Source organism: Haliaeetus albicilla, chromosome 19, assembly GCF_947461875.1.
Source record: "Haliaeetus albicilla chromosome 19, bHalAlb1.1, whole genome shotgun sequence".
NCBI lineage: Eukaryota > Metazoa > Chordata > Aves > Accipitriformes > Accipitridae > Haliaeetus > Haliaeetus albicilla.
Genome location: NC_091501.1, coordinates 5,187,512 through 5,199,651, shown reverse-complemented (window position 1 = coordinate 5,199,651; position 12,140 = coordinate 5,187,512). Strand labels below are relative to the sequence as shown.

The 12,140-nt window shown below is 40.2% G+C and overlaps 1 protein-coding gene across 1 annotated transcript in view; it reads left to right on the top strand.

The window, feature by feature from the left end:
- The window catches only part of RFX4 (regulatory factor X4), a 98,872-nt gene that overhangs the window by 74,149 nt on the left and 12,583 nt on the right, over window positions 1-12,140 (top strand). Inside the window, exons 15-16 of the mRNA XM_069807400.1 lie at window positions 137-298; window positions 7,726-7,888. Coding sequence (XP_069663501.1) covers window positions 137-298; window positions 7,726-7,888 — 325 coding nt within the window. The remainder of the gene's footprint in view (window positions 1-136; window positions 299-7,725; window positions 7,889-12,140) is intronic.

The window sequence follows — 12,140 nt, the reverse complement described above, 5'->3', positions numbered from 1 at the left end:
AGAGTTGCGATTCCTGCAATGCATTTCTTGAAATACAGCCTACAGAATTTAACTGCTTGCATTAATTTTTTTCGTTTCTCAGTGTTCCTTGACTCTACCTTTAACTATGTATGATGATTTTTCTCTCATCCTGCAGCAGAACTACGAGAAGAAATTATTCTGAGTGAACCAGCTCCTCCAACTCCCTCCCCAGTGCCGTTCTCCCCAGCTAAATCTGCCACCTCAGTAGAAGTGCCCTCTGCCCCCTCACCTGTCAGCAATCAGTCCCCAGAGTATGGTGTCATAGCAGCTACAACAGGTAAGTAGGCTTATAGCAGCCGGATCTGCTTGAAGATGACTTTTGCACTTAGTCACCTGAAACTGAGCCTGAGAACACCACACGCTGTCTTTCAAGAGCTGAGAAGCCTTCCCAAACAGAAGTCTGTTTAAAGTATCAGTTATGCCTTCACACTGTATCCAAACATGATGTGCAATCTAACAGGATAAAAATCTGACATGTGGAGTCCAAAGGCCTAACAGGAGATCCCAGACCTCAGCATACCAGTATCTCTTCAGTAGCTGAGGCCTTCAGAAGAGCAGACCTGTCACTTTATTTCTAAATGGTTTTAAAAATCAATCCAATTTTTCATATTTCTAGCAATGCCTCAAAAGAATTATTTATGAATAGCACATTTGAGCATCTTCAATGACTTTAAGAGCAGTCAGTCTCTATGAAAAATTCTATATATTTCAAGGAAATGTGCCAGATATTTTAAGGTTTAGTGAGGTTTTCAAAATACTGAACCACTAGTGGTGGTATCTTTCAACATATTGAGACCCAAATATGTTTAAATAGCTGCACAAGTTTCTCTTGGGAATGTTTTACACTTCATTGGTAACTTTCATCTTTTAATGTTAGAGACTAGGAATTACATGTCTGAAGCCTATTTTCAGTTGCATACTCTATTATGGCAACTCATGAGGTTGTTGTATACTGGTGGGCCCACAGATGAAAAAAATTGTGCTTAAACGTGTTCAACTTGTGGGCAGGATTGTCAGAAAACAATAAGCACAAAACTGGCTTCTTGTTTGTTCTGTATAAATGGGTAACCATCCTCTGTGTTCTAATGTAAAACTCACTCATTACCTTTTGGATGTGGGCAGGATTGTCTGTATGATCAAAAGACAGTGTTTTCTTAACTTATGGGGAAAAAAAAGGCAGAAATGTGAATGACTTTCAGAAGGCATTCCAGGCAGTGAAATTCCAGCTTTGCTGCTCCTCAGTGAAATGGGTGTATAATCAGAATGTGGAAACTATCACTTTTGTGACGTACTAGAAAAGTTACAAAATCTTCATGAAAGAATGTCAGAAAGTGATGATTTACCACACTGGAGAATTTGGCAGTGGCTAAAGGACTAATAAATCTTTCTGACAAAGGTTTTTCATGTTTTCAAAGGCGCCACAGGGAAGCACAGTGCATAATTGTGGTGGAAAGAGATTTAAGAACATTTGTCCCTACATCGAAACGTAAGGTTTTCTCACTGTTGGAGACTATACCATATTTAAGAGGGAAATAGAATGGTATTACCCCCAGAACAGTTAGAAAAGTGACACATGATTCCTAGACATGGCAGGTAAGCACACTGCTTTGGATCAGACAACACTGGAGGTGGTGTATATGTTCAGGTCTGGAAACACTGAAATACAATGGTGGCTTAAACAGACTAACTGAGGTGAAAGACTCAGTAAAAAAAGTGGGTAACTTGCTCTGTAGACCTTGTGGCCCAATGGGATCGTTGTGATGTTATAACCAGAACTTAGTATGGTGCAGAACTGTACCCAGAAGTAAAAGACTGAAAAGCAGGAAACTGTGTGCTCTCCAGTGGCATTGACAGGAATGGAGCTTTGATGGACTTGTGTTTAGGCTGCAGAGACTGCAACTCTATGTGACTATCATAACTACTAACCCAAAGCTTATTTCATATTTATATAATAGCCTATTTGTCAGCTATGTGGGCTTCCACCTTCAGCTTACTTGACTTAGGTACTTGACTTAGGCACAGATCTGGGCAGGCCTGGGAACTGCACGGGTCTTACATATCCCTCCTGAATCCCACCAGTAATGCCTGGGAATGGACTCACACAAACATTACAAACGCAATTCCTTCTTGTTTTCATGTTGTTTATTATCTTATTATAGTCTGTTTTATTCTCTCACTCTCTAATTTTTTATATCCTGGTAAGGCCAAGGTCAGCTAGTTTGAAGTGTCAAGCCAGAAGCAGGATCACTTGGAAACAATGGTTGAAGGACCTGCTCCCACAGTACAGGCAGTAGAACTTGACGTAGTTGTTCCCATAGCAGAACTTCTTAGGGAAGAAAGCTACTTCTGATTATTTTAGCTCTCTGTTTTTTCCAGCTTTTCCTTTTAAGGTTGTTTTAAAAACTTTTGGTTTGTTGAATTGGATTTTATTCTTACAGTCTGGTGCAGTCTCACTTTTGCAAGTGTGAAAATCATTTTTGCCTAGCACAAGCCAAATTTGTCAATGCAAGTAGTGGTCTTGTTAAGATTAAATATAAGTATGTTGCTATTTCCTGGTCTTAATTTGGGCAATTAGTAATACCTCCATTTCCCATGTTCATCATGCAGATGAACTGATCACCTTTTTAGTTTGCTAGACATTACACCATGGAATGCAGGGTTCATTGACATGAAGTAATATAAAATAACAACCATGTTTCAGCTATAGGAAATTGCTATACTTTAAAATAGGAATGCTGAAGATGTATTACATATAATCAAACTATTCCATATACAGATTTGTGGCATTAATGTATAGAATATTTCGGAACAGGAACCTCTGTTCTGGAGAGATATATTTAAAGTACACTCTATTGATTCTCTTATGTGTCTTTTATGAGGTAAATGTAAAACTCTGCAAATGCTTTGCAAATCTTGAGAGCTAGTTCCATTGGTTACTACTAGCTCTCAGTTCCCCAATTTAAGGCATCATTAACTCTTTCCTGCTTGTGGCATTAGCAATAAAAGTTAACTATTAAACTTGCATTTTAACCTTTTTGCCTTGAGTCATTGGTCAGCACAAAACCAGCAAATTAAACTGATTAAACATGATACCGAGCAAAAGAAAGGTAAATTCTGTATATAGCATTCTGTGGTAGAACATCTGTCATGGCTCAGCTAACATTTTATTTAAAACTTTTTGTTAAGTTACTAGACATTTAAAAGGATAATTAGCTTCCATCCTTTCTAAATCACAAAGGCCAGATTAATGATTGTTCAAACTGCAACAATATTGTAATAAAAGTGATAGCTATATGGCTGACTATGCTATTCTCTCTTAAAGCCCCTCTTAAAGCTGTGATTACTCATTTGCCAATGCAATGGTTTTTAGACAACCTGAAATGAACTCTGAATTGTAAATAGTTCCAAATATGTTAGTAAACTAATCTATGCAGTTTACTGTTTAGTTTCAAGAAATGTGTGTGTGACATAATTCCTCAGGTCAGCAAGGGTCATTTAAGGTCACTGGTCTTCCAAGTCTGGGCTAGGTATTAATGTTCTGGGAATCTGGCACAGGAGATACTTGCACAGAGCTACCACCTCTTATATTTGTGTGTGTGAGTACAACAAATCTCTGTATTTTTCTTGAAGCTTCAGCTCCTGGACTCATATGAATATGTGAGAACATCACCTCTTGTTCAACAGAATTTAATTCTCATAGCTACAGAGTATAAAAGTCAAAGTTTCCAATTTCAAAAAGCAATTCCCCCCTTCCAAATGGAAGGGCTTGTATTTTTTCTAAAGCTGAAAGTTAAGATAATCCCTTCGTTGTGTGGGGGCAGAATGGGGGTCTGACTCCAGATTTCTGATTGCTTGAGGTTGACAGTACTGCTTACTATCAGACATAATACACAGTGCTGCGAGTGTCTTGCTTGTACCTGTGTGGTCACTTACTTCAGCATAAAGTAAATACAAAATGCAGCATCGTGAAGCAACTTTTGTTTCTTTCTGCACTGGTGTACATGATGGCACCAATGACAACAGGGCTGTTGTTGGACTGATAGTTCCATTTATACTTCGCTCTCCTACAGGTCAGATGGCCTCTTGGTTAGTATCCTCAAAATCAAATTTTTTGTTAAAAGAGAAAAGAAAAAGGAGTGATAATAAATTAACTTCCCTATTTTAATCAAACCCTGCATGTTCAGAACACAAAGCAGAGCACAATGTTGCTCAATCACTATTGTTTTTGCTTATTTCAGAAAGCAGTTCAGTTGGGTTCAGTCATATCTAAAAGAGACTTCGTCTCCTGGAGTTAATTCTGCAGCCAGCTGAGGAAATTAATCATATACGGCTGGGACATAGGCGGGTATTAAAAAGCTAACTAGGAAAAACTTTCAGACCCTCCTCATTCCTCTTTTTCCACCCACCACAATGTTGGCAGTATCCTAGCTGACCCGATGTATACATACACACATCTGCAAATCTGTTGTCGTCTTCTATCCTTCCTCTCTGTCTTTGTGACTAGGTCACTGAAAATAATGGCATCCCTTCCACAGAGGCAAAGAGAAGTGAGGCAACTGTAGATTCCCAAGAACATCCTGAAAAAAATAATTTGAACAGCTTTCTGTCACTCTGGAAATCCAGAGTAAAACCCAACATACATTTGTTTCTAAATCATAACCTCCAAAAGAAAGTGAGTATTTCCTAGAGCAGCTGTGTGAAGTACTATCCCGTAGTACTGGGGACAATTCTTGGTTAGGAAAATTAAACAAAGATATTCACAACTCTTCCACTGCAAGACCTAGTCTCTGTGTTTGTTTCTGTGTTGTCTGGCCAGGCACAAAGCATGTTACACCCTGAACGTTTATTTTAAAATTGAACTGAGGTAGCTGCCAGTTAGACTTGAATGCCAGGAGTGGCCAAATCTTCTCATCCAAGGAGTCTGACTTCCCGCAGGGAGCACATGAAACAACTTGCTGTCCTGGACTGACTCATTTTCATCAGACTGAGATAAGATCCCTACTATTTTTCAAAAAAAGAAAAGGAGGCTGTCACAATGGCTGGGACCAGTCAAATTAACCATATTTGGTAAAATGCAAAGGATATTTTGGCCCTGTTATTATTGCTTCTTGTTAGAACTAAGAAGGTCATGCGATTTTTGGCTCAATGGTGTCGTGGTTTAGCCCCAGCCAGCAACGAAGCATCACGCAGCCACTCACTCACTCCCACCTGGTGGGATGAGAAGGAATCAGGAAAAAAAGTAAAACTTGTGGGTTGAGATAAGAACAGTTTAATAGAACAGAAAGGGAGAAAATAATAACAATAACAATAATAAAAAGACAATGACAATAACAATAACAACAATAATAATAATAATAAAAGAATCGGAACATACAAAACAAGTGATGCACAATGCAGTTGTTCACCACTCGCTGACCGATGCCCAGTTAGGTCCCCAGCAGCAATCTGCTCCCCAAGCCAAGTCCCCCCAGTTTATATACTGGGCATGACATCACATGGTATGGAATACCCCTTTGGCCAGTTTGGGTCAGCTGTCCTGGCTGTGTCCCCTCCCAACTCCTTGTGCCCCTCCAGCCTTCTTGCTGGCTGAGCATGAGAAGCTGAAAAATCCTTGACTTAGTCTAAATACTACTTAGCAACAACTGAAAACATCAGTGTGTTATCAACATTCTTCTCATACTGAACCCAAACCATAACACTATACCAGCTACTAGAAAGAAAATTAACTCTATCCCAGCTGAAACCAGGACAAATGGTGGATTTTTTTCTTAGAAAAAATAAAAATCAGGTCAAAGTAAAACTTTTGTTTTATGGTGAATTTAAAAAGCAAAAAAGTGAAAAAACCCCAGTAATGTTACCTAAAAATAAGTATCTGGGTTTTTTCACCATCTCTGTTGTCCTTCTTTTCTTTCTTTTGCCTTTGTTTTTGCCTTTTGAATTTAGGCCTGTTTTGAAAAAAAGTTTCAAATTTTCTTTTGGAAAATAACACTAGGAAAATATGTTGACCTTTTGAAATTGAAACGTTTCACCAAAATACTCTGCAGACAAGTTGTTGATATTTTCAAAACAGTTTTTCTCTTGTTTTCACATGAAGCTCTTTGGTGACCGCATAAAGAGTTTTGGCCCCTTCCACATAAACTGTATTTTCTAGTGAAGGTAGGATTCCTTAAACACTTTTCCTCAACTCAAGGAACCATGACTGCTCATAGCCACAGCAGCACTGATGTGCTAGCTCAAATGTACGTGCCTCCTCTTTGCCCTCAGGGATCTCAATGGTCCTCTTCAATGGGAAGGACACGAAAGACTGAAAATTCAAGAGTTGATGACAGAAAATGCAGGCATGTGAAAACAGGCCTAGCGCAAATATCCTTGGTCATAACACATCCAAGGTTGTCTCTACCGTTAGAGCACCAAATGACACCCCGCTGGAGTGTTTCAAGCTGGATTTACCTCCTGAAGCTCAGAATGCCTTGATTCACACCCAGAATTAAGCATTTCCCATTTCAAAAAATTATTTGTCTGATTTTGCCAAATAAAATCACACACACCTGAAGAAAATTATGCACATCTGAGATGATAGGCTTTTCATTCCCCAGAGCCATGGAGTGGACACAGACCTGGTAATACAATCACTTCCCTCTCTGAATTAAGCCCTTTCATACTACAGGAAGTCCTAGAATCCACGCTGAAAAAACCGAGTCACCTCCTGCAATTCCTTTTAGTTACCGAAAAAGAGTCGAGAGTGCCCAGAGCCCCCCAAACTAGTGTTCGCATTGGGTTAAATTCAGTGTTCTGGTCCTCATTTGCAGGGTAATCTCAGCCAGTATGGTCATGACCTCCAGCAAGAGCTATGTTATACTGGAACAATGGATCTGTCAGCCTCCTGAGTGAAAGGGGTGTGTGCAAGGGACAAAGGTTTCTCAGCAGCTGGCTCATGAATCTGGAGTTCCTGCCTGGAAGGGATCAGGATGATTAAAAAACTCAGCACCTTCCAAGCAAAATGGAAAACCCACTTCTTTGCTTTGCTCTTCCCACAAATGCTCTACATGAAAAAATAAATTAAGTCCAGTCCCTGCCGCCTCGAAAGAAGAAAGAAACATTATTTGCAGGAAGAAAACGGCTAGGCTATTTCTGTCTATGTAGTCGTTATAATTTGGAGATCTACCACTGTATTGCCACTACAAAGGCTGGTACCTAGTTGGGTGGAAGAGATACAAACTACAAAAGGATTCAAGAAATTTTTCTGTGGAACAAACATCCATCTTTTTCTAATCCTTCTTTGTTCTGATCATACCTCCTGCCTCAAACCAGGCCTGATCAGCCTCAGAGCTAAAGAGGCCAGCAGCCCACTCCACGTGAGAGAGACCTCAGGGTTTAGCACATCATGCCTGAGAAATATTAGTACTGGTCTTGTTCCATTTCTAAGTCCTATCCCAGCTTTTCTGAAAAAATGATAGCCTCAAATTGCAATACCAGGCTGAAAGTTCAAGGTCTGAGCTATTCCAGATACCTCTCTTACCTCTGGATCTTTGCACACTCCTGCTGACCTATTTGTATTTTTATTTATGCCTCGGACATAACTGTTTTGTTCACTTTGGTTGATGCTGTTTCCATTATCAGTGCCTATTAGGTTGCTTTCCTGTAACCATCTCAAAGCACAACACCTTTATGAATGACAGCCCTTTAATGCTTGTTTGTCTGCAGGAGCTATGCAATCCTATACATGGTCACTCACCTACACTGTGACAACAGCTGCTGGGTCACCTGCTGAAAATTCCCAACAGCTGCCCTGCATGAGAAGTCCCCATGTACCATCATCATCTGTCACACACAGGATACCTGTTTATCCCCACAGAGAAGAACATGGGTAAGTCACTTCTCAATGTCTTGGAGGTTTTTTATGGGTTTTGTATTAACTTATGCTTAGGGGTATTTTTGGAAATGCAGTGAAATCTGTTTCTTGATGTACTAAGTCTGTATTGCAAAGATGCTGGTATCATTATTCTTTGGCTGTTGTTATTGTTGTATGATTATTTTATGTCTCAGTTTTATAATCTCATTTAACTCTATTTAAAAACACAGTAGGCTTGGAGAATATTTCATAAAAGTAGATTTCTCCTCTGATCTCTGTTTTCCTGTGCCATGTTCTATCCCAAAGGCTAGATGTGCCCAAAGAACGACCCTACTATACCATGTCTCAGGAAGGGTGATCCTTCTCCTCTGCTCAGCACCACATCTGGAGCACTGGATCCAGTTCTGTGCTCCCCAGTACAAGACAGACATAGGCATACTGGAGTAAGTCCAGAAAAGGGCCCCTTAGGTGATTACAGGACTGGAGCATCTATCATACAAAGAGGGGCTGAGAGAGCTAGGATTGTTTATCACCAGGCAGAGAAGGCTTAGGGAGGGTCTTATCAATGTGTGTAAATACCTGGTGGAGGATGTAAAGAAGATGGAGCCAGATTCTTCTCAGCGGTGTTTAGTGACAGGACAAGAGGCAATGGGCACAAATACAAATACAAGAAAATCTGTTTAAACATAAACAAAAAACTTGTTTTATTCTAAGTGTGATCAAATACTGGAACAGGTTGCCCAGAAGGGCTATGGAGTCTCCATCCTTGCTGATACACAAACCCCATCTGGACACAATCCTGGGCAGCCTGCTCTAGCAGACCCTGCTTTGAGCGGGGAGGTTAGACTAGACAATCTCCATAGGTCCCTTCCAACCTCAGTGTTCTTCTGTGCCATCCTCACTTGAGCGAGTGTATAACTCATAGATATCCATAACTAGAAAGAAACCATCACAAAATAATCGATGGAGAAGGGCCAGGCACATAGCAAGATTAGTGAATACTCAGATGCTGACATGCAAGAGGTTCAAAAGACTTTACTGATTTCCTCAGTCTCCCTGCATACTCATTAACCTTGCAGAAGTGCTTTCTGAGTGTGGAAGATTGTATACTGTTTGGAAGGGTTACAGTAGATTAATTTGAACCCTGCATCTCCTTCCCTCTTGGATGTGGTTACATTTGGACTTCTGTTTGAATGTCACTGCTAAGCCCTCACTGGTAAAACCTGAATATGGAGATATGGAACATCTCTCCTATCCAGCAGTATGATTGCTTGGTGGAGGCAGAAATAGGGCAGTAGGGAGGTTCAGGAGCTAACAGGATGCAAGAATTGGAACAGATCATAGTAAGGCAGTATATATATAATATCTATATTTGTATATATGTGAAAATTCATTGTTCCTAAAGGAACCTCTTGCCTTTGGTAGGTGATTTGAGGAAACTTTCTAATCTAGGTGAATCAACTTTTCTGAAAAGCAACAAAGAATTCTATAATCTGGCTTCTTTTGCCATTTGGTTTTATGTGTGACACATGGATAGAAAAATTATGGTGACGCTTCTAAACATTTCAGTGACATCTGCCTTCTTGTCTGGAATTGACTTTGTAAGCTTATAGGGTTAGGGCCTCTGTTAATCTGTGTTTATATGGCTTCTGTCACAAAGATTTCCTGATCTCATTTGCCCTCTATATAGTACTATTAAAATTGTTTTGATTCATTACAATTTGTACTTATTTGGGCTCTACAGCAAAATCAATATATTGGTATTTCAGTTTTTATATGATATGAGTCTAATGTGACAGGCTATGGAGACATGTTCCTGAAGAAATGTCTGCAGGGAAATCTACTGACCTCACACATGATGTTTTGAAGCACAAGACTCATTATGTAGTTTTTATGGAAGTTGCAGTCACAGATTAAAGACAGAGCTTGTTTAAAAGCATTGAAGAACCGTATCTTCAGAGAGGAAAAGAAAAAATAAGAGACCTTGTATGCAAGATTCAAACAGATGGCTGCCCTGGAAAAAAAGAAAGAGAGAAGATCAAAGTCTGCACTAAGATTTCCAGGTTTCTGAAGAAGCGACAAATGGAGTGAGCAGCTGCTGTAGCTGCAGAGACTGACCCTCACTCCCATGCAGAGGGCCCAGCAGAGAGTATAAGCAGTATGGAGGCCACGAGCCATTCCCTTGCTGCATTTCCCACCAAATGCAGACTCTTAGCCACCCAGCATACCTGAAAGTTTCCTAACAGCAGTTCTGCTGGGGTTCCTACCAATCTTGTACACTAAAGATGATCCTCTGTGAAATATAAAGGCTCCAAACCATCTTGAGATAGAAAGAGAATACCTAAAAGATCAGAGCGCTTTATACCACAATATTCCACAATGTAAAAACATTTAAGAACTGAAGCCTTGACAATGTAAAGCCCTAGTAGTTCCCAAGAGAGAATTGGATATAGACTGTTATAGACTGAAATATAGACTGTTGGATTGATTTGTACAAATACTTTATTTGTGCTTCTGGCCAGTTATAGAAAATAAAATGTAAGTTAAATAGTAAAAACTGCTCCCTCTAAAATAAAAATTGATTAAGGCCAAATGCATGTTACCAGAAATGAAGAAAGGGGCTACATGATCTGTTCCCCATTATTAAAACAAGCCTTATAGCAAGCAACACTAGCACAGATTTGCGAAACTGGAGAAGAGCACAAGGTCCATAATCTACTCTAGCTCACTCCAGTAAATCTTCTTCTAAATCCACAATGGTACTCTCCACGTGTGGGGTCTCAGGAAGATCTGTGGTATTAATAGAAGAAAATATCCTTATATATACTTGGAATTTCCCTTGTTCCAACTTGCATTGTTGCCTCTCACTCTGTTACTGTGCACCTCTGAGAAGAATTCGTCTCTACCTGGTCTACACCCTCCTGTTAGATAGTTGTAGATCATCCCTTTGCCTCTCTTCTTAAGGCTGGACAAACTCAGTTCTCATCTGTAAGCCATGCACTTCAGTCCCCTCTCTGTCTTAATGGTCCTCCACTAGACTCGCTTAGGTATGTCAATGTCATTTTTATAGTAGAGAGCCAAAAACAGGACACAGTACTCCAGGTGTGGTCTTCCAAGTGCCAAACAGAGAAGAATAATCAGTTCTGTAGGCCTGCTGTCCATACTCCTGCTAATACAGCCCAGTATGTTGCTGGTCATCTTCATTGCAAGGGCATGCTGGTGAATCATGTTCAACTTTTTGTCCACCAGAACTTGCAAGCAATTTTCAGCAAAGCTGCTTTCTCTCCAAGTGGCTCCAACCTGTACCGCTGCAGGAGTTATGATGTTGCAGATGCAGGACTTTGCATTATTGTCTGTACTATCAACTGACCATTCTTTCTTAATCATAGCTGCTACACTCCAGTGTAACTGCCAGTTCCCAGCTGGACCTCCCCAAAGACATGCCATCTATGTGTTGTCCCCACTACTCAATGACTATAGATGTGGTTCAGCAGTCACTGTAAGATATGGTACTTGGCAGAAGACATTTTTGTTGGATTTTTCAGGTACACTTTCTTCTTAGAGAGATGTAGGGTTCCTCAGCCAAGCACTTTCAGATAGGCAGGAAAATATTAGCCTCGAAAGAGCATGGCCATCTCCTTCTCACGTCCTCAGTGCTCTCTCTCCTGAAGTTGAAGAGAGACAGAGGAAGCTTCCTGGACCAAAAGTATACAATGAAGATTAGGATAAGAAACTTTATAACTCCATGTTCAAGTGAATTAAATATTTTAGCCAAAAGTGATGAGTGTCTGAATGAAGGAGACAGGATCAATAGCTTCCAGACTAGGACATAGCATCCTTAATGACTAGAGAAAGCATGAAGTGCAAACACCACCTTACAGGACTTGGCTTTGTTTGGAAGTCCAAGGGCACCCAGGACTACAGGAGGGACTAGATAGGCCAGCATCTTCTTCAAGCAGAGAAGGCTGCACTGTGAAATGCCAGGCTTATGCAGATCTTGCAGATCTTACTTACCAGTCTATTGCGTTGAAGGAATTAAAACACAAGATGTCTGCCTACCACTGTGTGAAACAGCTCCATGACACAGCCATTCCTCTCTCCCTTACTCTCCACAGAGATACTATCTATTGTGAACACCAGCTTGTCTGAGGTAGATTATGGAAACCACTCGTATTTACAGCTAAGCACAAGTGAATGTAAGAATGAGAGCTCAATGTTGAACAATGATGATGGACATAGGGCCTTATGTCCTGAAAATGCTTTTGGA